Source organism: Ochotona curzoniae, unplaced genomic scaffold (genome assembly GCF_017591425.1).
Source record: "Ochotona curzoniae isolate NIBS_2020 unplaced genomic scaffold, NIBS_Ocur_1.0 scaffold_4701, whole genome shotgun sequence".
Taxonomy (NCBI): Eukaryota; Metazoa; Chordata; class Mammalia; order Lagomorpha; family Ochotonidae; genus Ochotona; species Ochotona curzoniae.
Window position 1 is genome coordinate 60,209,942 of NW_024467122.1, and position 27,651 is coordinate 60,237,592.

General features: G+C 37.4%; 1 protein-coding gene across 2 annotated transcripts in view; it reads left to right on the top strand.

Annotated features, from left to right (window-relative positions):
- The window catches only part of UNC13C (unc-13 homolog C), a 500,819-nt gene that overhangs the window by 411,877 nt on the left and 61,291 nt on the right, over positions 1-27,651 (top strand). For both annotated transcript variants that reach the window (XM_040969448.1, XM_040969449.1), the window contains 4 exons: positions 1,993-2,116; positions 4,685-4,741; positions 11,361-11,441; positions 22,373-22,520. In XM_040969448.1, the coding sequence (XP_040825382.1) occupies positions 1,993-2,116; positions 4,685-4,741; positions 11,361-11,441; positions 22,373-22,520 (410 nt within the window). The remainder of the gene's footprint in view (positions 1-1,992; positions 2,117-4,684; positions 4,742-11,360; positions 11,442-22,372; positions 22,521-27,651) is intronic.

Genomic DNA, 27,651 nt, shown 5'->3' on the forward strand with positions numbered 1-27,651 from the left:
AATTAGTTAACTCTGAGTCATTAAAAAACTATTAACTTGTGCCTTATTTTCTACTGAAAGCAAGGGAGGGACGAGAGTATTCTGGGTGATTTTGAAAGAAGATCCCGAAAGCCTATTATATTATAAATGTGTGGTTTCGCATCGCCTTTGTGCAGCCATATAAATGAAATATCTTATTTTCTCACGTTTCACCTTCTCCACCAAGAACTAACGACTTCATAAATTGAGCTGTAAACTCAGTCACCAAGTAACAGAAACCTCATAAATAGCTGTAAATATGTCAAGGATTTCATTGCGATTCATTCCGTTGCTGTCTAATCAGTTAGCATGCCAAGTGTGTGAGCTGACCATATAAGCAACATCTACATCTTCAACTCACACCTTGTGAACAGAAATTTCACGTCTTCCGCAAACCTGGCAGATGGATCTCAGACTGCCCTGTGAGTTTCTGAGGGCAGCTATCACCGTCCTGCTGTGACACTTGCGGTCATTCATACCCCAGTCCATACTGCAAACATTTACCACCAAACTGATGAGTTTTCCTTGAACATGTATTTCTGAATTAGTGGAGCTAAATTTTGTGACATACCCAGAGTATCCATCCTGAGGAAGTAATCTTTGTGTATTTTTACATAATGTGCTTCTACACGATAATTTTTTAAAAGTTCTTCTACATGAAAATGTATTTTAGAAATTTCTCCAAGCCTCTCACACATGATATACCCATAAATGCTAATGAATAATTTTAAATCATTAAATTGTCTTCATTAACTCTTGTTATTGTATATATCTATTGATATTGTATATATCATATGTATTGTTTTTATATGCCAATATGGTTTTTTTGTATATTTCATTATTGACAAGCCTATTCCATCAGAAGCATCCTGTGGGTTATAATTTTGGAGTCCCACAGCCTACCAACTTCAAAGAGCTGCATGAGTCAATGAGATAGCACTGAAATACATGACCCTGTCTGAAACTCTAGGTAGCAGGTTTAATTTCTTCTTGGTAAAGGAGTCTCAAATATTCCAGTGTCTTATTATAATCTGCTAAATAGATGCTTGGGCACCACTGAGCCTCTGCATTCACGCATTCACTGGACCTTCACACACAACCATATTCATCACAGGCAGTAAGCTGCACTGGGAAACACGCTGAATTTAAAGAAGACAGCCTAATTTTAAATCTCATTTACTAACTTCCCATCCTTGGATAAGTACCCTAAGCCTTTTGGGTCTCCTTTTTACTTTAAAAACTACTCCTGTTTGTAGAAGAGGTTTCTAGGAAGTATGATAAACTCTTCTGCAAATGCTTTATAATATTATGTTATAACCTCACTTTGAAACAATTTGTACAGAATACCCAATGGTGATCAAAGTTGGTTCATTTTGATTCTTGAGTGGAATTATAAGCCTGTTGGTCATAGTGTTACATTGGCTCAGTGGCTCTTTGCGATGATTTTTTTTTTCCTTTATGGTTTGCCCTAGACTATGAAAAAGGGCATGTGCTGGATTCATAACCCAGGAGGGTGAAGATGAGGCATTTTTTTGAGCCTTAAGTTACCAAGGTGAAAAGTCAGCCTTAGCTTCTATCAGGTTGTGTCATCATTTTCTCAACTTTCAGGCCAAACCGTACTAACTGATCTCAGAAAATGTTCTTGTCTAATATAGGTACCAAAGACAAACAAAGGGGGATGCTTAGCCTTGAATTGCATCTTTGCAGTTAGAGATGTTTTCCTCTCTGAAACCTATAAATTCAGGAAAGCAGTACTCCGATAATTTACCCCAACATTGCATTATCTTTAGCATGGGGAAATAGACTTTTTGTTACTATGTTTCCTTTTCAGTGAGTGGAATTCAACACTTCAAAATTATACAGGACTACTCAGATTTTTGAATCTCAGAAGCTAATGTTAACTTCTGATTACTACATTTATGAAATATACTGCTAAGAGACTTAAAACTCATTACTTATTTTCTTTCATTTCAGACTAAGTCTCTCAGCAAAAATCTGTGAGAAGACAGTGCTGAAGCGAGTTTTAAAAGAGCTGTGGAAGCTGGTGCTAAACAAAATAGAGAAACAAATTGTTCTGCCTCCTCTAACAGATCAAACAGTAAGTATTGCATGTTTGTTATACTCGAAGTAATCTATCTAATTATTTTCATTTAAATGAATTGTTTTGATTCTAATAAAATATTAGGTAAATCCATTTTAGGACCGAACGCTGGTAAGCAGTTTCTTAACAATAATTGATCAATTTAAAATTTTCAACCAAATCTATTAAATATTGTGATGATAGCAATAGAACTTTCCACTTGATTGGAATTGACCATTTATTTTCTTGAACCGAAGTATTCCAGTTAAATTTAAAAGGTTATGTAGTCTATGTGTATACTATTTTACCTATTCTATTGCAAACCCACTAGAGAATAGAAGTAGTATAGAATGAATCTACTATGTTTTTTCGATTGTTTCATTTATCTACTTTTATTAGAAAGGCAGATTTACAGAAAGAAGGAGGAACAGAGAAAGAGCTTCTATCTGCTGGATGGCTGCAACAGTTTGGATTGAATAGCAAATGGCTGCAACAGCCAGAAATTGAGCCGATCTCAATCAGCTAGGAGCTGATCCAAAGGCCTTGGAACTCTGCACCCACGTGGGAGACCCAGAGGAAGCTCCTGGCTCCTGGCTTCGGTTCGGGGCAGTTCCGGTCATTGCAACCACTTGGGGAGTGAATCAGCAGACAGATGATCTTCCTCTCTGTCTCTCCTCCTCTCTGTATATCTTGACTTTCGAATAAACATAAATAAATCTTAAAAACAAAAGATGTGAGAGCACATATGCTCAGGCTCCCTCTCTAGAGAAAGGTAGCTTGCATAGTTGTGACACCTAGCGGGTCTCTGTCTTCTTGTGCTGAGACTCCACTGCATGGGTGTGGTCTCAGCCTACAATTGTACTTGATCATTTTATTGCTGCCTATTGATTTCACATTTTTAAAGTCCCTTGAAGCAGCCATCAGCTTCACAGCATTCCGGAGTGCTGCCCAAGCCATCCCTCAAAGCAGTAATTACGATTTTGGTTAGTTCTTAGCAGAATTGTAAGGGTTGCAGTGCCCACCGCTCTTTTCCCCATTAGCCCTTGTTACTTTCAGCAAATAATGCTGCATGCAATGAGATTTTCAATGAGACATATTATATGGGTCAGCTTTGTTTTACATTGAATTAACCCACCACTTGCCACATTGGAAATCCATCTAGAAATGCTGCTTTGAGTCCCAGCTTCTCTGCTTTCAATGAACTTCCTACTAATGTGCCTGGGAAAGCAGAAGACAATCATCTGAGAGGAGGGCCCCTAACAACTCAGTGGACAGTCAGGACGAGTTTCCTGATTTCTTGACTTCAGCTCAGCCTGGCTGTTAACAGCCAGTTGGATAGTGAACCAGTGACTGGAAGGTCTCTCTGTCTCTCTCGTTCCTTCATTCAAATAAACAAATCCTTAGAAAGCAATCATGTTACAGCATAACTAATATACACAACATTGCATTTTTCTGAATATAGAAGTTGCATTTCTGACCTTGCCTTTCCCTAGGAAAGGTTATAATCTCTTGAATTTTTCTTGTGTTGACATGTCCAAGCGTAAATTTGTATTATTCATATAGTATTAACCATTATATTACTTATTCATTTATTGAAAAAATTTTGAGCTTCTTTCATATACAATGCTAGGTACTAATGATAAAATATGAGCAAAAGTAGCGATGGTTGCAGTTCTAATGATACTTATGGTCTTCAATTTCCTAATGAATATATACACTGCAAAAAAAACACATTAAAATAAAAGAAAATCAGAATTACTGAGTTTTCTTACTCTTAGAATGCCAAGTTACAAATGAACTGGGCCAATACTAGGACTTTTCCACCTTATACTTGCCAACTGACCTGCTCTAGTCTAAATCTCATAGTGCATTATATGACTTATTTCAGTGTTTTCCATTTCTTTTCTCTAATTGTAAAGAAAAGCTTTTGTTGAGGAGGCAGCTAACTAGACAGGACTTGAATAACCTGGAGCACTTCCACCTTCTTCAGTCTTATAAATTAAAATTTGGTACAGGCTTATTCCTGAAAATAGCGAAAAGATTCCCTCTGTAAAATGCGACAGTAGCAGCAACTCTTTCAGTAACCCAAAATTGAGATTTTTACCACTTATAAGTTATGAGTGTTATTGTGTGAACACTGCTAGATGTATTTGAAGTCATTAAAAATAAAGTAGAACATTTAGTGGGACAACTGTTAGGGTGTTGCTTGGGATACCTGCATCCCACGTGGGAGTGTTGAGATCAAGCCCCACCTCCAGCTTCCTGCCATAGTGTACCTGGGCGGCTGATGAGGGAGTAAGTACCTGAGTCCCTGCCAACCATGTTGGAAATGTCACTGATGCTCCTGAGCCCTGGCTTCAGCTTGGTCCAACCCCAGCTGCCGTGGGCCTCTGAAGGATAAAACTGTGGATAGATCAATTTCACTCTCCCTGTCGCTTTTTCAAATAAATCCAGCAATTAAATGTATCTGGCTAAAATTACAGACATAATAATAATGTAAATAAAGTTTTCTATTACACATTTCTGTTGTGATTAATACTAAAGATTTTAACACTAAATCTTCTCTTTTTTTTCTCTGTGTCTTAGGGACCCCAGATGATTTTCATTGCAGCCAAAGATCTTGGACAGTTATCCAAACTGAAGGTAAAAGAATAATGCAATTTTGGGTTGTCCATTTAAAAAAGGGCCAACTAAAACTCTGTAAGAAACAGTCTTCCTTAGAAAGTTTGTGGAAAGAATCAAGTTTAAAAAAAATAGTCCATTTTGGTATAAAATATTTGAAATTTATGCATTTCTAAGAACCTTTTGAAGATCCTTTCTTTGCATGGATTTTAATTATTACATCAAAATAAATTTATCTTTTAACTCCTTTTTCTAAAACTTTTTAATCACTTCTTGGCATTTTGGTCAAGATAATGTGCAAAAATCTTTGAAGTCTCCTTAAATGCCAGCAATGTAACAGTTTGCCTTGGGATTTTTAAACTTATGAAGCATGTTTGAGACTACAAAATTCTCTGTCACATATTAAAATTGCTTGGTATGAATAAAGGCAAAATGGAATACAGCATAAAAAGCTACTTTGGTCTAGATAAGTCAGAACAATGAAATTTATCAAAACAGATACCAAATTTACCTACTTGTTCAATGCCATTGGAAGTGGGGATTAGCAAAGTAAATTTCACGTCCCTTAATTATCTCTTGAAATTTGCCAAAATTCAGAGCTGTGCAGGGAATTTCCATCTCTGTCATTCTGGAATAGAAACGTGACTGCTCTAACAGCACTTCTACCTCCTAGAATGCAGCTTAGGGGATAGGTTCCAGGCATAAAAGACCTGGATTAAAATGACGCTTCAACTGCTTTGATTTTGTAACATGGGCCAAAGTATTTTTCCGGTTTTCAGAGATGGCATTAGCAAAACGGAACCTTTAAATGCTGGGTTCATAGGATTGCTGTGCGATAAAATGACTAATGCATGTGTTATTTCTGCTTGGTCACTTTGAAGATTTTGTCATCTTAATGTTGAAACAAGAAACCGCCTTCATTTCTCCCCGAGCTGGTAACTCATAGTTAGAGATCAATGCTATTGTTTTGTGTGTATTAACACCTCAGGAGAAGAATCGATTTGCATTATGACTTACTGAAGTAAAGCATGTGCCTTTTTTTTTCTGTCATCATCTACATTATGTACCTCCTTAGGGGGAAAAAAATGAATCAAACTCAGTGATTCATCTAGAAGACATACTCATCTAAAAGTATTTCTTACAGGTGTTTAGTGTTGCAGAAGGAAAGGAGAAAGTAGATAGAACTAATATCCCTTTGGATCTTGGATCTCTGTGATATGAAACACACTTCGTCTCCTTAGGTTCGTGTTTCTTTAGTTAAATGCCATTTCAGCTGAAATGGTGCCAGTTTCAAGCTATAGAAAACCAAACTGACACTAGCCAAGAGGAAATTGATTAGCACAGGATACTTTGCGGTTCAGGCTTAACTCTGGTTTTCCTTACTGCTTAATGAGAGATCCAAGCACTATGAAAAGACCCAGCGCAGCACTAAAGATAGTAATGTCTGCTTTTCCTTGTTTGGTGTATTGCCACAACAGACCTTTTTCCTGATTGTAAGAGGGTTGCCTCTACCCCTGTATCTTTTGAACTTCACTGACTCATCTTTGGTTGAGGAAGTTCTGTCACCACCCCTAAGCTAATCACCAGACCAGGGAAGTGATATGTACCAACTGATTTTACTCACAAGTGCTCAATAATTTGACATTTTCAAAATTACTTCTCACTGATACTTCATAATATGTGTATGTTATGCATGTTCAACTTGTTACTATGCATTAGGATCAGATTTATTTGCCATAACTAAAATATGCACACATCTTTATGGTTTATTGTTATACTATCAAAGACAATTATGAAAACTTCAGAGCATTGGGTCCTGTCAGTTCTGCCAAAATCTTATAAGATGAATGGTATGGACACTGGTTCCCCAGAGGATACAATCATGCTAGGAGTCCAAAGTGGAGCGAAACACATTCTCATCCTTTGTGAACCCAAGATTTTTCCATGTCAGTGAATTGTCTGTTAATTATCACCTAGAAGCCAGCAATAAATAAATGTCTTGTCAGGGTTATTGCATTAACACTGAAATAATTTGGATGATTAAAAATAGAATATTGCTATCAGAAGATCTTTGGAAAACAGTTCTTAATCATTCTTTTTTATAACAGACACTTGATTCTTTCTAGTTTTTAATTATTAGCTCATCCAATTAATATTGTTTGGGCTACAGATCAATAAATCCTTTACATTCTTCTGGCAAAAATTTAAGCTCTAGCTACTTTGAAGAACTTCACATTTTACAAAGCTATTTTCTTGTGTTTTACCAACATATTAGTTCCTTTTGTATATTAAGTATTTTGTCTTTACTTTAAAAAAAAAACATATTTATTTCATTTTCTTGGCAGGTAGAGTTTATTTGAAATGTAGAGTTGTTATAGGGTCTAACATGATTACTCAATGGCTAAATCCTTCCCTTGTAAGCACCAGGACCCCGTATGGGTACTTCATTTGGGTACCCCATATTGCTAATTCATTTCCCAGATGCTCCACTTCCCATCCAGTTCCCTGAGAGTGTTGTGGGAGGGCAGTCGAAGATAGCTCAAGTCTTGGGTCCCAGAACTGGCGTGGGAGATCCACAAGAAGCTTCTGGCTTCTGGTTCCTGTCTTCAGATTGGCTAAACTCCAGCTATTGTAACAATTTGGGGAGTGAACAGAAGATGAAGGATCTTTCTCTGTGTAAATATCATTTGACTTTTCAATAAAAATAAATAAATCTTTATTTTAATTAGAGTCATGTGGAGAAGGAGAGATAGAGAGAAATGTCTGCCATCCACTGGTTCACTCCCCAAATGGCTGCAACTGCCAGGGCTGGGCCAGCCCAAAGCGGGGAGACAAGAATTTAATCTGGATCTCTCATATGGGTTCAGGAACCCAAATGCTGAAACCATTCTCCTCTGCTTTCCTAGGCACATTAGCAGGAAGCTATGTCGGAACTGGAGTAGCTGGAACTCAAACCAGTGCCTAAATAGCATGCCAGCACCACAGTAATCTACTTTGCAACAGTGCTGGCTTGTCTTTACATTTTTGTATATTAGTTTGAGAAAAGATTTGCTCTGTTGAAAAAGAATTGTTTGAAATAATAATAGTGATGGATAGTATCAAAACTACTGTTTAGAAATATCTTAACAGATAACTATTTTAACCCAAAACCAAGAAAATTAGAGCAATGTGGGAAGCTATTTGGTTTTTCTATTTGTTTGTTTTGCATTTTACCATGATTTAATATGAATTCATTAAACAAGTATTTCATTAAACAGGTATTTAATAATTTAACATTTTTAATATTATGTCCCTCTGGTACTTTATGTGTTTATTATGCACATCCAACTTCTTCCTATTCATTAGGATCAGATTTATTTGATGCTGCTAAAATATGTATAAGTCTTCATGGTTTATTGATACGCCATCAAAAACAATTATGAAAACACACATTATGTCATTTCAACCAAGTCTTGGCCAAGCCTCTTCCAGAAATCCCTTCTCTGGGAGCTAGCACAGTGAGTTAAGCCAACAGCTATAATACTACCATCCACTAATGGTAATTCAAGCCCTGGCCACTCCAATTCTGATCTAGCTTTCTGCTAATATGCCTGAGAAAAGAACAGAAGATGGCCCAAGTACTTGGGCCCCTGTAACTCACATGGGAGACCTAAATGAAGTTCCATGTTTCTGGTTTTTGCCTTGACCCAGTTCAGCCATTTGGGGAGTTAACAAAAAGTGGCCAGAACTGATGACTAGAAGATTCATACTCTCTCAGGCTCTCTCTCCCTTCCTCCTTCCCTCCGTCTTCCCTTCCTCTCTCCCTCCTCTCCCCCTCTCTCTCCCTCTTTGTCTCACTCTCCTTCCCTTCTCTTTCCCCCACTCCTTCTCCCTCCCCTATCTCCCTCTCTTTCACTTTGTAACTCTGGTTTTCAAATAAATAAATAAACATTAATTTATATAAGTAAAAGATATATTAAATATACACATATAATATACACAATATACACATATATTTAATATATCTTTATTTGAAGGAACTGCTGTTAAATTGTAGAAAGTTATTTCTAGAAAGAATTATGTTTTTCTGTAGCACCAACGTGTATTAGTACTTTCTTTAAGTATGAGACCACATTGTAAAACTGAGTAATAATGAAGAATCCAGACAGATTTGTTTAGCATATTTAGAATTATTTATCCCACATCATTTGCTCCCATAATCAGTAACAATTTCCCCTCATGGTTTGAGTTTCAATGGCTATTTTATAATCTTATTTTTAAAATGCTAAGTGAATATACATGTTAAATTGGATTTTCTACATCAAATAATGATGCAGTAAGATGCATAAATGTATAACACGTTTCCATGAAAGATTAAAAGATATTTTCAACAATATCCTATGATGATTATTCTATTCAAGTATGCTGCAAATTTGGAAGTGTTGAAGGAAGCACAGTTAAATAACTAAAAAAAATGTATTAACTGCCTAGCAGGTTACATTTTCCACGGTAGGCACTGAAAAATTGAAGGAATGAGTAAGAGGCAGAGATGATCTATGTTATGTACTAAACAAAAATTAAAGATGAAATACAACAATGATAAACAATTGGGTTGATAATATTGTGTGTGTATTAAATAGAAATATGGAGCTCAGGAAGAAAATAACAATGCATTTTGGAGCCATGCTGCAGTATGCTGTACTGTCATAGAAGAGAAGCTCTTTTATTGCTGATGAAAACACACTGACCCAATAATTAAACCCTGCATCCTTAGAGTTCTGTCTGCCCACATGGGACCTTTCCTCTGATTTACATGAAGGTACCTGCCTAAGTTTGCATGTAAGCTCCAGAAAAACAAATTTTCATTGTATTGAGCAGGACTCTCAATCGCCTGGGTAAGTACTAGACCATAATAAAAGCTCCACATATGTTGTTGAACAGGATAGTGGTAAAAAAGGAATTTTAAATTCTTTGGGACATCCATGGTGCCTCAACAGGCTGAAGCCAAGAGCTTCTTATGGGTCTCCCAAGTGAGGATAAAATCCTAAGTGCTGGTGCCATCCTCCACTCATCTCCCAGGCCACAAGCAGGGAGCTGGATGGGAAGTGGAATAGTTGGGACAAGAGCTGGTGCCATATGGCCTGCTTGTGCTTGCAGGGAGAAGATTATCAGCCTGTTGATTTTTGCTACCATCATTTTCTTAACTAAGGTTTCTATGATGACTAGTGACAGACATGGCAAATAATGAGGAAAACTTCATTGTAAATTAATGAATCTAATTTTAGAATCAGTTGTAGTATAGTTTTTAAAATCATATTCAGGTATTTTATTTCTATTAGCCAAAGCAGTTCATTCTTCATAGCTTTTCACAGTAATGAATAAACACTAAGGGAATCCAAGAAAAATTTTAAAAGTGGGAGTGTTATTGTTATATTATTTTGTTTTATATTTTGAAAGGAGAGAGAGAGAGAAAGGAAATAGAATAAGAGAGCCCTCCCATCTGCTGATTGATTTCTCAAAGGCTTGCAGCACTGGGTACTGAACAAGACTGCAATCAGGAGCCAGGATCTCAATCTGGGTCCCCCATATGAGAACCAGGGACTAACCACGTGAGTCCTTAGTTACTCTCCTGGGCCCCACTCCCAGAGGGTGAAGTAACAGGAAGCTGGAATGGAGAGTGGAGCTGGTATTCCAATGTGGGAATCAGGTGTCCCAAACAGGAGATTTAAACCCTATATTGAATGGCTAACAAACCACATGTCAAAGAAAAAAGGTGAAGAAGCTGAGGAACATATTTTCCAGATTTCTTCCTTTCTCTCTTTCTCTGTGGGTTTTTTTTTTTTTTTTTGGTTGTTGTTGTTTGCTTGTTTGTAGCAGTAACTTGAATGTGAAAAATAAAACCATAACTCTATCAAAGTACTGTGTTGCATTTCTCCTATTGGTGAAATTAATATTTATTAACTGTGTGACAGAATAATCACTGAGGACCTGGCATGGTGACCTAGCACCACAAGTCCTCGCCTTGAACGCAACAGGATCCCATATGGATGCCGGTTCTAATCCTGGCAGCCCTGCTTCTCATCTAGCTCCCTGCTTGTGGCCTGGGAAAGCAGTCAATGAAGGCCCAAAGCCTTGGGTTCCTACACCCGCATGGTAGACCCAGAAGAAGCTCTGGGCTTCTGGCTTCAGACCAGTGCAGCACTGGCCATTGTGGTCACTTGGGGAGTGAATCAATGGGTGGAAGATATTCCTTTCTGTCTCTCCTCCTCTCTATATATCTGATTTTCCAATAAAAAAAAATAAAACAAATTTTTAAACAAATAATCACTGAAAATGCCTGTGGATGTGGAATATGTTTCAAGTTGGGATTCCATGCTCATGGGGACTATGTAGATTTTGTTCAAAAACAATTGTTTAAAACTGAAATAGCTACTTTTAGTATTGTTTTAATTTACATCCTAGTCAAAGGTTTAATGTTATACTAAATAAACATTTCAACAGCAAGAACACCATAGTTCAGCAGGAATGCAGTCATCAAATAAAAAGATGTCAATTACAGCAAATTTTACAATCATTATGAATCACTAAAACCATTCATATGTATCGTTCTTGACAATTTTGAATTGATTATCTTCTAAGTACTTGTTAACCTGTTTTCCAGGAGCACATGATTCGGGAGGATGCCAAGGGTCTAACGCCAAGGCAATGTGCGATAATGGAGGTGGTCCTGGCCACCATCAAGGTATGGCTATACCACCTGACTGTGTAGTTCTCCTGATCCCCAGGAGTTACATACTCCTGGTGCGTATTTGTAGAGCCCTGTCATCCAGGAATACTATGGCTAGTTGAATAGAAAGGACCCTAGAACATCACCTCCTCACTACATCTCTGTCACACCATTTCTAGACTTGCTTCCTTTGTCCCTTTACCTTAAATGATGCCTATGAAACCTGTGTTACATGTAAAAAATTTTCAAAGAAAAACCAATGCCTCAAGAGGAATTTGGGTTAATAGGATATTCTTTTTTATACAGTTTTGGTGTTATTTTTGAAGTCTGAACATTTTCTTTTTAGTAAATACAATATTTTTTGATGACAACTACTAGATATTATACTATGTATATCATTTTTTTCATAGCTGTTGACTAAAAGATATTGTGATATAGACTTACCATATGCAGTTCCAAGATGTAGCTTAGTATTACATTTATGTATGTAGGATTTTTAAAAAAATAGTTGGAAAATGAATTTATTTTTTGAATTGAAACTCTGTCAGGTATTTCTACTCTTCACTGTGAAAAGCATCTGTTACTCAGGATGCATGGACAATTTAGCAAAGGACTAGAATCTATCATGAGCTACCTTAGAGCACACAACTGTGCCACTGGATACAACAGACATGAAATGGTGTTTGTTAAATCGGAGCCTTATCTGAGTAAAAATTGTAGACCTACACACAATGGTTAGCAAGTGCCTCCTGTTGTATATTTTCATGCTCAATATGAATTCACCTCTTAGTGCGTGAGTGTTGAAAACTGTGAAATGAACTTTGTGAGACTTTTGTGGTGCCTAGTGGCACCAGAAAATCATGGATTTACACAGTGATATTGCCAAAAGAGAGTGCCTTAAGAATATAGCATGAGTATTGTCTCAGCAGGTGGAAATTTTTGCTAAATAATTTCAAGGAAAATAAAAACAGGAAGACATGAGAAACAAGCTCAGTAAAAATATCAAAACCATTTTTTTATAAAGTTTTTTTTTAATTGAAGAATAAATGGCTAATCTTTAAGGTCATGGAAAGATTAACAGTTGTGCATAAGTAAGTACTAGTACAAAGAAATGTGTGCTTTGGAAATACAGAATGGCATCCTTCGCAGTATCGGGGGCTTGCTTCTCATTCCTAGCCCCAACATTTCGCTAATTATTCTTGGATGTGTCATGGGACGACTGCCTACATGTCTAGTTCTCCCCAAACTCTGGCACAGTCTTGATCTCCAAATGGATTGCTGATATCCACATCCAAAGTGTGTCACCTAGGAGATAGCTGGCTTATCCTCTGGGGAAAGAGTTCCCATCTGGAATCCAACGTGTACTATACAGATGTGTGTCATCATCTCATTCTTCCACTACTAAAATATGACTCCAGTTCTCCTGAGCCAGGAGTCAAGTTTTCATTTGTCCTATTCCCTAACTTTTCTGATGCCAGTTTTTCTTTCAGGCCTGCTGTTGGAGTTTGTAGGATCTGCCAAGTTATCACCTGATAACTACTTTCCAATGCCTCCTAATAATCAGTTTGCCAAAACTGAGGCTCCCTTGATCTCATTTGTCTCTGAGATTTGCCCCAAGTGACTAAGCTATCATGTTCTAAATATGATTAATGTTGACTACAGAGAAGTTACAGAGGAGAATTAACACTACTTAAAACACATGTAATTCCAAGAACTAGAGATTCAGTGAGTGTCTGGAGCCCAGCAAAAAGAGCTCAGTAATGGCAGTAATGCCCCACTGGGAAAGATGTTCTTAGACTAAAGTAGCAGATGTTACTCAGGCTAACTGCCAGTGACTGCCAAAGAGATGTGCCTTAATTCTTCTTTCGTTCCATTTAACTGGAGAAGGTGGAACTGAGAAAGGAAGGATAAGGAAGCCATGGTTTGAAGAAAATAAACTGACATTGTGTGTGGCACTCTTCAATGTTATTTCATATGTCTATCATCTCACCTGATCCTTGTGAATATGCTGGGTGTTAGATGGGTACAAAATGACCACATTACATACTTGGGAATATTGGTCATTAGAGGAGATAAGTTGTTGTCCCAGGACACATTGCTACTAGTAATTGGCAGAAATGCAAAAAGGCTACAGACTCCAAAGTCAATGTACAGACTCCAAAGTCAGTGTCTGGGCTTCCACCTTAGCACAATTTCACTAAAGGGTTACAAAGTGTAAGTGACATGTAGCAGGCCAGAATAGATCATGTGTCTCCGGAGAGAGTATTTCTTTCTACATTATAATCCCATCTTTCAATAATGTAGATGACTTTGTAATTATTTATAAATGAGTTTAAGACATTTGCATTTCCATGTAAGCATTGATAAACATATTTATTCTCTTAAATACTGAAACTTTCATTGAGATGAAATAGTCATTCATGCCATGTAGTTTAAACTACAAATCAGGAGTTTAAAGAATAGCAAAAGTAACAGAAATTATGACGATCTGCTGTGGGGGGTGGTTGAGCTTGATACATTCCATTCACCAGCCATGTCAGACAATCAAGAGTATTTCAAAGTTAAAGTGGTAAGGGGGCAGCTATAACGTAGAGAACCTATGGCCTAAAGAATATATGAAAAACAACCGATTGACAGATCCCGGCTGGTGGTGTGCTGGTTTTGCTTTTGTGTACTGACCATGTATCTCAAGAAGATTCAGGATTGCCATAGGATTTCCTGAAATGAGGATTTCTTTCTAAGAGAAAACTTTTCCAAGCAGCTTTAACTTGAGCATGATTTGAGAGATTGTTTCATGATGAGGTTTAAACTATGAAAGGAAAACCCTGTCTGGTTTGATGTTTCCCTACCTTCTGAAATTCTGCAGAACCTTCACTGTGTATGTAAACCAGAACAGCATACAGTGATAATTCCGAGATTTCTCTGAAAATAGTGGGTGAGGTGAGATCAAGACCCTCTAGAAGTGCTACATTTCTTATAAAAGAGAGAATTTGGGCAAAATATAAACTCATCCATGACTCTGGAATTGTTACTAATTTCTTACCAAATGTTTGCACCATTTCTTGTGCTCAAATAGCAAAAATATGGCCTTGAACTTCAACTTGTTGCTTCTTAGATTCTTGCTGAAAGCCTACTTTATCTTTACTGCCTCTAATCTGTGAAACAATTTTAGTGACCGATTCTCTGTGTCTTCTTTTTTGTAACTATATTGTTTTTTGCATTGATGAAAATTCAACTGCTAATTAGGAAAAAAAAAAAAATAACCTGCCTCACTGGAGTACCACAATTCAGAAATCGTTGTCTGAGGTCTCACCTGATGCAGAAAGCAGGCTGCACAGAGGAGCCTGCGAATGAGAGCTGTTGCTTTTGAGGCGGAAGCAAAGCATCTACCATCAAGAAGATGAAGTGGGGGCGGAGTGCTGGGTGGGCAGAGAGTGATAAGTCTTTCTTGAATGTTTGAGGCAAGTTTCTTGGGAGGTTTTCTGAAAAGGAACATTCTAGGATTTAAAGGAAAAAGGGAAAACAAAGGGCAGGGAACATTGTAGGTATAGAAGAAAAAAAAAGCTTGAGTGACCGGATAGAAGGTGTCGGTCAGCCAGAGAATTCCAAATAGACGAAGATGCAGGGGTGGATCGTGACTGTGTAGAGATGAGAGGGAATGAGAGAGCACCATCAGGCTGACACCAGGGAGAGGATGCTTCAGCACTCAGCTAAAGAACCCAAACTTACCAGGTTAGCTAAAGGGAAATAACGAATGGTTTCATGAGAGGGAAAAGCATATTCCCCCCTCCCCCAAAAAAAGGCTCCAGCTGTCGTAGAAAAGAATTCTTGAATATCATGTAATATTTCAAAACAAAAACTTTAGTGGTTCAAGAGGATGAAGATTATGCCTCAGTTCACAAAAATGAATTATCTGCATGGATTTGCCAAAGGCAGGATACAGATGTTGAAAAAAAAAAAGTGATGACAGAAAATTGCTACCAAAATAGTACTTGTAGCCAAAAATGAAATTCTGTTTGCAATTACGTGAAGAAACATTAAGCTGTTCCTCTCAATCTGTAAAAATAGACTGGGAAGATCAACAATACATTATAAATCTGAAGTTGCGCTAAGTTATAGCCTTGTTGGGATTATGAAAAGAAAGGTTTGCTGAGCACACAGGCAATATTTATCCTGATCTTTTTATTAAGCAGTATTATTTTTTCCCTCTCAAATCACAGTGAGTTCTGTAGGACTTTATTTTATATAGTTTCATAAGGAATACAAGAAACAGAAAATATTCTTTTTAAAAAGATTTATGTATTTTTATTGGAAAGGCATAATTACACAAAGAAGGAGAGACAGAAGGATTTTTCATCTGCTGTTTTACTCCTCTAATGACGCAGCGGTCAGATCTGCCGACCTGAAGCCAGAAGCCTATGTGGGTGCAGCGTCCCAACAATTTGGAGCATCCTTCACTGCTTTCCCAGGCCATAAGCAGGGAGCCGGGTGGGAAGTGGAGCAACCAGGACAACACGTAGAACAGCCAGTACACAAACTGGTGCCCATAAGAGATGCTAACATTTGCATGTGCAGGATTAGCAAGTTGAACCATTGCACCAGCTTCTGTTTTTTTGTTTTTGTTTTTGTTTTTGTTTTTGTTTTTATAAATAGAGAAAAGGGTAAGAAACTTACTGCATAGCTCACACCAATCCCCATTCAGAGATAATAAAACTCTTCACCTACCTCCCTTAACATTCATGAAGCTCACCCAGCTAAGAAGATGAATTAAATGTGAAAACAAATAACATATTTAACTGTAACTGAGCTCTTTAGCCAATAGATTGATGGCTAAACCCTCCTTTGGCAAACACAAGGATACTATATGGGTGCCAGTTCATATCCTGACTGTTCCACTTCCCATCCAGTTCTCTGATCATGGCCTGGAGAGGTAGTTGAGGATGACCCAAAACCTTGGCATACCTGAATAGGAGACCCAGAAGAAGTTCTTGGCTTCTGATTTCAGATCAGCTGAGGAGTAAACCAGCAGATGGAGGATCTTTCTGTCTCTCCTTTTCTCTGTACATATGACATAACTTACAATAAAATTAATAAATAAAACGTTAAAAATATTTGAAACTAATCATGAACTATATCACTGACAGAGGATCATGATTGCTAGTAATATACAAGAGAGCACATTACTGTCCTATGAGAATTATAATATACTACTTAAGGCACTATTAGCAATAAGTTAAATGTGTTATCATATGTGATATAATTAAATCAGTTCTTCATATAGAAAACTCTTCATAAATATTAGTTACCTTGTTGTCTGAGGCATGGCTATTCATTTCAGAAAGCCATCTTTCCATCTTTAAATCCAAGACCCTACATATTTTGTTATATCCTATGTGTTTCATTCCTTCTTTCCCAATAAATCATTCAGTATCTCAATGAAACTAGTTGTGAAATGCAGTTTCCTCACCCCAAGCAATGGGTCAAGCCCTGGAGGTTTTGCTCTCCATCCTGTTGGTTCCAGGCACAACACACCATCTCAGGATCATGGCAGAAACTTTACAAATTTGACAACTTCCTGGATTCCCCCTGTGAGAATCAGGACTATTCTTTCTCTCAATTTTCTCTCAATGTTGTGTAGATTGCAACATGATTTAGGGACACTGAAAAGTAAATGCTTATTTACCAGGAACCAGTGTAAGAGTTAGAAGAGGGTGACACAAGTATTAACTGAGGGGTATGGTTTAGAAAGTGGTAGTCACCTAGCATGAACTGGAGAGATCAGGAAGAATGATATTCAGTGCTATTCAAGAGACAGATGGGAGTTCACTGACTGGTCAGGAAGGTTTCTTTCTGGGGAGGCAGATGACCTAGAGATCATCACAGGCAAAGGATTTCACTATGGGAGGATTGATGACAAGTGAGCTTGGGCACTAATGAGGAGACCACTCCATAGGCAAGGTTGGGTTTAACTGAGCCTTTCAAATGATGTGTAATGAAGTTGATAGGAAAAGGTTTAGGTAGAAAATGTTTAGATGAGATCCTTTTGTGCCCTGAATATATTCTCTAAACATAGGTTTCATATAGGATTTGTGGCTTTTTAGGTATTGTAAAAGTCTCATTTCAGCAATAGTCATCCAATAGAAATAAGTGAAATAGATCACATAGTTCAAGACTGTAACAGAGATCAGTGCTAGCTTAGCTGACTGTGTGATGATTAGGGCTATCAGCAAGGTGGGAAAGCAGAAAATGAAAGGTGAGGATGAGTACCGTGGGAATGGGAGTCATTAAACTTGCCAATTGAGTATCAAACGACAGGAAGCAGGAGCCCACCTCTGGGCAGGCAGAGGTGTCATCGCTCATCCCAGCAAGAGCATGGTAACCCTCAGAAACAGCCACTCGGCTGCGCTATTTTCCGGCTGCCATAGTAGAGTTAGCTTGGATGATAGAAACATGGAAATAAACATCCAGCAGGACAGGGGTTTGTGCTTAAGAGAAAAGCCAGCCTGCAGTTTGAGAATTAATTCTACCAATTGTGCATGTTTTCTTACAAGTACAGTTTACAGTTCATAAAGCTCTTTCAGAGACAGTAATTAACTATATCTTTGTGACACTGCAAGCAATGTGGCTGTATCAGCTACGCATCCTGTAAAGAAAGAAAGAAATATTCCGAGAGGCTAAATAACCTTCAGAAAAAGATCACAGTGTATGGAGGACGGATGATCAATTACATTTGCCAGAATATTATAAAGTAAAAAGCAAGGAGTTGAAAAGTGAAGGAGGCGGTTTGGTGACACAGTATCCCCTGCCTGGTATGTCTGCATCCCATATCAAAATTCAAGTCCCAGCTACTTGGCTTACAATCTACCTCCCTGCTAAGATGCCTGTGAAACAGTGAATAATGGCTCAGGTACTTGAGTTACTGCTGCCCATGTGGGAGACCTGTATAAAGGTCTAGCTCCTGATTTAAGTATAGTGCAACCCTAGCTGTCTTGGCCTTTAGGGAGTGAACCAGTCTTGTCTCCCTGTCTCTTACTGTTGCTCTGTCTCTCTGTGTGTCTTTCTGTCACTCTGCCTCACAAATAAACAATTTTTTTTTCAGTGATGAAGAGAGAGCCTGCACTGTGCTATAGCAAGTATAGGCACCACCTTAAGTGTCAGCATCTCACATTGATGATGGTTCACATGCTGATGGCTCCACTTCCAATCCAGCTCCTTGCTAATTGCCCGCGAAAAGCAGTGGAGGATGACCCAAGTGTTTGGGACCCTGTCTCTCTCTAGGAGACCAAGATGAATTTCTTCACTTCCAGCTTTGCTCTCGCCCAGTGCTTGTCATTGCAGCTATTTGTGAAGTGACCCATAGGATGGAAGATGCCATCCTCTCTTTCTTTCCCTCTTTCTATATAATAAGTAATCTTTAAAAGTGAGAATTCTAGAATCTCATAAGAAATATGGCCCCAAACTTTCCTACCCCTGCTTACAGTGAGATGGCTTCTATAATTGCTGATCTGGCCATCACTTAATGTAGAGGAGCAATTTCTATTTGAAAAGTAGAGTTTTATTAAAGCGTTTCTTTAACCAAACAACAACAACAACAACAAATGCTTCTCTGCTTCAAGCCATATATTGATCCTCCTTTCCTTTGAAACTAGTGCAAAATTATCCTACTTCCTTTCCCCTGTGATAGTCTTGCGCACAATTAAAAAACAACCCTTATGGTGCCCTAGGTCATTTGTAGTTACCCATTGAAGAGCTTACCCCAAGACAAACTTTCTGTCACCTTTGGAGAGCCTCCATTTTTAATGTTTTTTATAAATGAAGAGGCCTAGAAATGAACCTAATATTCCATATATGCACTAAGTAGTGGAAAAAAGTTACATCTTCTATCTGGCCTGTTGATATGTATTATGATATGATCAGATTTCATTCACTTTGACTCTCCCATAATGTATTAAAATGTGATGAACCTAAGATAAAAATAAAACTATGTCTCTAAAAAACAGGGATATTAACATGCCATCCTGTCTACTTGTCAGTAAACAAACATGAATATTTGTCACCAAAGCAGGGTTTCTTTTCTCTTTGCCATCTCATCCTGCAGATGTTGACCCTCCAAATGAAACTGCCAAGATCATTTCTGAATCAGATTTTGTCATCTGAAACTGGCTTCTCAATGTCAATAGTCCTCTTTCAAAGCCTTTACTCCTTCCCTAACAGCTTTATCCGCTCCATGATCTGCATTTTCAATGCATTTTTCTTATACCTGTAGTAAATGTTTCCACTTGGGTTACATTTCTCACTGGAGTAAAATATCTTTGGAAGAAATCACAATCCCTCTTTTGCTGTATACCTTTGGCATCTAACACAAGGTCTGGCTCAGGGTGCCGGCTTGATAAATATTTGGTATGATGGGATGGCAGGCACTGTGCTGAAGCTGTCCAGGAGACCATATGGCCTGAGATCTCACAGATTAGAAAGTGAAAACTGTCATCCTCTATGTAAATGATGCTCTATATAGACAGGTAAAGAACATTGTTTAAAAGAACAGGTCATTGTGGTAACTGTAGAGCTATAAAATCTACCAGAATATTGTTTAGCTCACTCATTAAGAGGGACCGCGTGAGATGTTGGAACTGGCTCAAAGAATTCCAGACTCCACAACACTTGTCTAAACAATAAGCAGAGCTGAAATAAGCATGCACTTAGAGGCAAGATATCCCTGTCCATGGAGCAACATTCAGTTATTTCCATGAAAAACAATTAATTTGTGTTATTATAGACCAAAAAAAAAAACACAACCCACTACATTTATAGAGTTTCTAAACAGTTCAAAGGCAATGACAAATAAATACAATCCAGCAGGTTACAGCAAAGAAAATATTCATTCATACTTTTACCCTATTTTCCCAAAATGGGTTGTGGGGCTCTCCACTTTTCGATTCTTCCTCCTCCCCTGCTCCGTCTGCTCTCTCCTCCTCCTGCTGTTACTCCTCCTCTCCTTCTTTCTCCTCCCTCTCTTCGTCCACTTTCTCTATCTCCACCTCTGTCTTCTGTTCCGTCTCCACCCCTACCTTCTCTTCCACCCCTCTTCCTCTTCTACTCTCCTAGTCATCGTCATCTTTTGATACTGATGCTGAGACCTATTGAAGCTGAGATTTCATGAGAAGCATTGACAGAGAGAATACTGTATCTTCCTGAGTTCCTACCTTCTAGGCTTACTTTGTAACCCTATTCTTCACTCTTTTTTAAAGGTTATATATTGTTTTCTTAAAGGTCTTAAAAAGATTTTCCATTTTATTTTAAAATGTTTATTTATTCATTTATTCTTATGTAATTGGAAGGTACTGAGATGGAGTTAGCCTCCTCCCTGGTTTACTGTTCAAGTGCCCCCAATAGCAGGGGCCAGCACAGGCTGAAACTAAAGACCTAGGAACTCCACATGGGTCTCACACATGGGTCTCACACGTGGGTGGTAGGGACCCAACTACTTGCGATATCTATCATTTGCTATCTCTCGGAAGGTGAATTAGCAAGAGGCTAGGTCAAAAACAGAAAAGGGACTCAAACCCAGGAATTCCAGTATGAGGTCTGGGCATCCCACAAGCAGCTTAACTGCCATGCCACAATGCCTACCTCCATTTTCCCATTTTGCTATGGCTCCTCTTCCTAACTCTGCACAGACATTGCAATAATTTGTGTTTTCACTGTGTAGTCAGCTAAAATCCATGAATGATATTTTACCCGATTACAGGATTTTTGCCTTGAGAAGGGTAGCTGCAATTGTAATCATCTTTGTTCAGATTATATTCCCTTTTTGTACATTCTCTGAACTGTGTTCCAAACCTTCACTACATTATGCTCTTTGAAAGTTTACTCTGAAGTTTTCAAATATCCATAATAGACCTCTGCATGTCCCCCATGAATAGGTGAGAAATGAAAAGTATGAGTCTTCCACCTAAGGCATTCTTAAAGATTGAATAAAGAAATGATAAGTAACCATGTAAACAGTTGTTTCAGAATCGTTTGTTGAGTTTCTTCAGGATATTCATTCTGTTAAAGTTATGAATCAGTGACTCAGAGTTACCAGGGGGTGTTTTGTCCACATTGTTGGTACAGGAAATAACAAAAAGGTTGTGTTTGGGATGGGTGCAGGGTAGTTGAGCCATTTATCTAACCTTAATAGGTTATTATAAATGTAATATCTTTAGGTAAAAATGGTTGTAATAAAACATCCTTAGTTCTATAACTTATTTTAGACCTTTTGTTTTTCTAAGAGACGCCTGTGACATCACACCTGCAGCATTAAAAATACCAATATCTGTCAGTGACCATGATAACTGTCAATAAATATATTCTGACTCTAATATTTATTGGAATGCCCTGAGTTTGTTGGATGAAGATAGCAAAGGTTGAACTCAGTGATCAGACACAAGGGCATTGGACTTCCCAGAACACTCTGCTTCGCCAGGTTGATCCATATCTGTATCATGTGGTGATTAGAGGGTAGCTAAGGGAAATCAGAAAGTATCTGTCCTAAAATCTCAGGGTAGAGTCTGCAAAATATGTAGCTGGGACTATCTTCACCTATGCATATGACAACCTGAGCCTTTTTCTTTACACTCTAGAAACAAAAGGCAATCACTACCTAAATCCGTCATCATGCAAGAACTCTGTTTTAGTGTCTTTATTATTCCATTTGTTTCACAAGATTTTTGAATGTAAGAAAAATCTTGATCTTTCAAGATTCAGCATTCATGACATAGACTAGCATTTCAGAGACATGACGATGATGTCGTAGTTAACCAAAGGTGCCACTGTTTCCTTGTACCTGCCTGGCAAAGGTTATATTGCATTATATCTTTGGAGTTTCATTACTTGCGTAACACAATCACTCCTCCAAGTAATTCTTTCTAACTGCCTTTGATTAAATGATTTTTTTTTCTTTTTAGCAATATTTTCATGCAGGAGGAAATGGCCTGAAAAAGAATTTCTTGGAGAAAAGCCCAGATCTTCAATCTCTGAAATACGCTCTCAGTTTATATACCCAAACTACAGATGCCTTGATAAAGAAATTCATAGACACTCAAACGTCACAGAGTAAGTAATACACTGGATTTTACAAAAAGGTAAACTGGACAGTAAACTAAGTTCAATGGTAGAATTATGATATATAGAACAATTCTTGTTACAGTAAATTAAAGCATCTTTAATAAAAGAGAACTGGGTTTAATGGAGAATGCCAATTTTGACACATATGAATTATAGTTTAACAAATGATTTATATAGCACTAGAACATATTTGATACTGAAACAGAATGTCTAATTCTTGATTATTTGAATTTTATACAATTTTAAGTGAAACTAGCTTCAAATGTCCATGATCATGACATTTTCTTCATTATAAAAGGTTCAGTATTTTCTTCTCTCAGTATGCTGCAAAAATGATATAAATTCTCTAAATTCTAATGTAAATTGTTAGAAAATTTCATACAATGGGATTTAATTTTAACAGTTTCATAAGAGAAAATAATGAACTTTTTCTTTGAAATGAACCAATTGGCAAAGTTCTAATCCCTTAAACTTCTAAGATATTATTCTTCAAAAATTTTTCTTTTAAGACACTTTGTGACATTATATTGTGGTGATTATGTGCATTTAACAGTCTGATATTTCTTAGAGATGATTGAAACTGTCAGTATGAGTGAATAGCCAATACAGGGTGAAACCACTACAGAGAAATAAGTAAATATATAGTAATAAATAAATAAATATATAGTAAATAAGGCACTACTTTTACTCAAAGATTCTCAGCATAGATAAATTTCACTTTTTAAAATAAATATGCTATAGACTTTGTATTTCTTCAGATAGATTTTTGTGTAAATACATCAAAAATAATGCCAAGGTCTTTGTTAGATGCTTTGGGCTGTCTTTAGCATTATGTGCTTCTCTGACAGTTTCCATGTAAATGCCTTAATATCCTTGTTCCTGTAGTGTACAGACGTCGGTTGCATTGTGGGGTTGTTCCAGCACAGGGAAAGATTACACTGATAGAAGATGATCAAGACAGAGAGTAAGACTCAAAGCATTTCTCCCTGAATCCACACTCCTCAAGGTTCTCTCAACTCCAGTGTCAACATACATGCAAGCCTAATTTCTGAAATGAACAGTGGTGTAGATTTATTCCCAGAGAATATGAGAAAAATTAAAGTTTTGCCTTATCTTTCTAGGTATGCATTTATGTGTACACACATACACATATAAGCAAACACACTGTATCCTCTTATCTGCACAGGAAACATTCTGAGACTGCCAGTGGATGCTTGGAATCATAATAGTACCCAAATCCCATAACTTAGTCTTTTCCATCTTAAGCAGTTCATTACACACTAAATCCATTTTAGACATAGAGCAGCAAAAATGCTATTTCTTTACAGTTTTACAGCTAGAACTTTTATTCTTCCCACAGAATTTAGCAAGCTCAGCATATGATTTTTTTTTCTTATTGAGTTGAGCATTGGCACTCTTCACTCAAAGAAAATGCTGTCATACTTTACTATAGTACACCTGCATCTCCAGCATTGCTATTCTTATTCTTACCACAGATATGTAAGAATGCCTTGAACACAGCACAGTGACACTACATAAGTCAATACGGTAACCAAGATGCTACCATGTGACCAATGTCTGGGTAGCAGGAACTCCATGGTTGCACTGGGAAAAGGGATGATTCACATCCTAGGCAGGACAAAGCAGAATGGCGTGAGATGGTATTTAGAAATCTCTGCAGTTTAAAACTTATGAGTTATTTCCAGAACTTTTCAGTGAATTATTTTGGACTATGATTGGCCAGTCGTAGCTGATACCTTAGAAAGCAAAATCGTGGGTAAGGATTACCCTAAAAACACTGTTTCCTTGTCGGAACAATGATGCCATAGATTTGGTGATATTTGTAGAAATGATTTTCCTGTTTGTAATAGCTATTACATCTTCTTGCTGTAAAAGCTGTGCTTCAATATGGGTATTTGCTTGAAAAGATAGTTTTATATTAATTCTGAAGAATGTATTACTTACACTTTTAGAAGCAGATATGAAATATAATTTTTATATCTTGATAGCAATATTCATCATCCAAACAGCAAGTTTTTCCTAACAGCTCTTTTGTTATACAGAGAGTTCTTTGAATATTTCATGCAGTAGCAGACAGTGAGAAATGTACGATATCATAACCTATTAAGCAGAGACGTTCAATGGGTAATGCAGTTTGGGGTGAAGCACGGAATGATTAATTACCCAGACATCCTGTGCTATATCCTGGTTCTTCATCTGAGTGTTTTTATATTTGTTTTTGTTTCCTTTTATTTTTGGGGGGGGGGTTTGTTTGAGAAACCTCAGCCACAAAATCTTTACACAGAAAAGGGATGTGTTGCATCTAATTAGAGTTCTTTCATTAAAAAAAAAACTTTTTAACTTAATGACTAGGTCAGTTAAAATATACACATTGTTGTTTGTTTTATATAACTAAAATCTTTGAGGCCCTGGTTATCTGAGATTTCTTAAAAGTTATACCATATAATTTTAGTCATAACATACTCTACTAAAGCAGTATAAAATTTTAATTTAAAGTGGAAAACAGACAGCTATTGATTCATGCCTTAAAATTTATAAATATTTCACTACAGTCATTAGATTAGATTAATGCTATGTTGTATGGGTCACTCTTAAATTTATTGGTCATTTTTTTATGACTTAAGTGGAAAAATTTGTATTACTTGTGATAATATCAATAATATAGAATGAAAATTTTAAATGCAAAATTATATATCCAAGCACATTTGTATTCTTCAGAGGGAAAAATGTAGTTTCTGAGACAATCATGTTCACAAGTGAAAGCATTAACATTCGTCAAACTGGAAGCCCTGTTCCGAGGTAGAAAAGAGCCATTTATCCAGTTTACCATAAATGCAGGGGAACTTAGGATTAATGATATGTATTTGGCAGAACTGGCAGTAAAACAGGGAAATGAAATATCTGGGCAAAGGGTCTCATCTGAAACTTCACCTACATAACCGTCTATGGGAAAGATCCTGGGAAAGTCTCTATCTTGTGTGGGGCAGTAATGACCCACTGGGTCATTTTTCAACTTGATGCTGCTTCCAGAGTGGCTTCTCATTTAAGCCAACAGGCCCTTTAGAGATAAGCAGAGATCTGGGAACTTACTGAATATATGTGTGTCAATGCCTGCTTTGGGAACCACTGGACTCAATAGCTCTGCCCCCTATCTCCCAAGACCAAATGTTTGCAATTCTTTTTTTTTTTAATCATCTACTTCATCATTTTATGATACAGTTCTATAGGATTTGGGGTTTCCCCTGCCCCTTTCACAAGCCCCTTCCCTACCCCATTGATTTCTTCAATATTATTATAATAGTATAGTCCCTCATAAACCATACGTCCAACATTCTGCCATTTAAGTACATCCTGACGTTGTAGGCATGGACAATGGCAGAGTCCAGCATCCTATTGTCATGACATATTTTGCAGGTGCATTGGGAGTCCATCTTTGATTTGTAAGTGGAGATGCATACTGCATTGTCTATTCACATCTGGATATGATAGTCTCTTTACATAGTTACTATACTATCCCCTTAAATGAAAATCCATAAAACAAAAATAACAACAAGAAGAGAAATAGTAGATTTACAGCATGATGTTAAATAACATGGTACTAAATGACCAATGTGTTGCTGGAGAAACAAACAAACAAACAAAAAAAGCTTCTTGAGGAAAATAATGATACTTTTTGACCTATGATCAGTGAAGAAATTAGTAAGAAAAAAAAAACACTTTTTGTGAAGAAATGAAAAAAACAAAAAATGTTAAACTCCATGTGATATAGCAAAAATAGTATTTAAAGGGCTATTGATATTGTGTTTTACATGAAGGTTGCCTTATATCAGTGAGAATATGATATTTGTACTTTTGGGATTGACTTATTTTACTGAGCATAATGGACTCTAGCTGGGACCATTTGGTTGCAAATGGTAGAATTTCATTCTTTTTAGTGGCTGAGTAGTGAGTAGTATTCCATGGAGTAGATTTACCATGGTTTCTTCATCCACGCATTTTATGGAGTCTGGTTGTTCCCATGTCTTTGCTCTTGTAGACTGTGCTGCTGTAAATGTAGGATTGCTGAGCCCTTTCTCACATACACACTGATTCTCTTTGGATATATTCCAAGCAATAGGATACTTGGGGCACACAGCAGACCAATTTTCAGTTTACTTAGCACTCTCCTATGCCTCCGTAGTGATTGTACTATCCTTCACTCCCCACAAAAGAGAAGGAGGATGCCTTTCTCTTCCCACATCCTCAGCAACAAATTTGTTAGTAGAATTCTGAATGTAGGCCAGTCTCACCGGAGTTAGGTAGAACCTCAATGTGGCTTTTATTTGTGTTTACCTGACTGCTAGGGAGCTGGCCCATTTTTTTTTCAAATGTCTATTAGCCATTTGAATTTGTTGTTTTGAAAAATGTTCATTTCCTTTGCCCATTTCTTCACAGGACTGTTTGTTTTGCTGTCACTGAGCTCCTGAAGCTCTTTGTAAATCTTGGACATTAGTCATCTATCAGTTTTGTAGTGTACAAAGGTTTTCTCCCATTCTGTTGGTTGCTTCTTCACTTTGCTGTACAGAGCTTTTTAGTTTAATGTAGTCCCATTTGTTTATTTTGGCCTTGACTGTCTGTGCTTTTGGTAACGTTTCTAAGCAGTCTTTCCCGGTTCTTGTATCTTGAAGAATGCTTCCTTTGTTTTCCTCTGATAGTCAGCAAACATTTTCTAATGTAGACTGAGTCCTTCCCTACTGTGTGCAGTGTGTGTATCTGAGTGTGGGATTTTGCTGCTGTAAAATTTCTTCCTTATCCCCCACCTACAGAAATCTCTATTCTATAGGACTGACCCCTTGCACCATCGGTCATTTCATACCAGAAGTTGCCAAATGATAATCCTCTTCATGAAAAGTATTCATCCTCTAGAAATTCTCTGGGCTGGCCAGTGGTTTGCTCAGGCTGGCCAGGAGCACTGACTCTCAATTTATCCTCCTTCGAGAAGTTTTTCTTTCTGAATTCGAATAACTCCTTCTGCCCTTTAGTAATTGTGAACTAGAAGTGGAGGTAGTTCCACTCTCTGTTGCAGTTTCTCTAGTAACCCACTAAAACCATTTCTTAA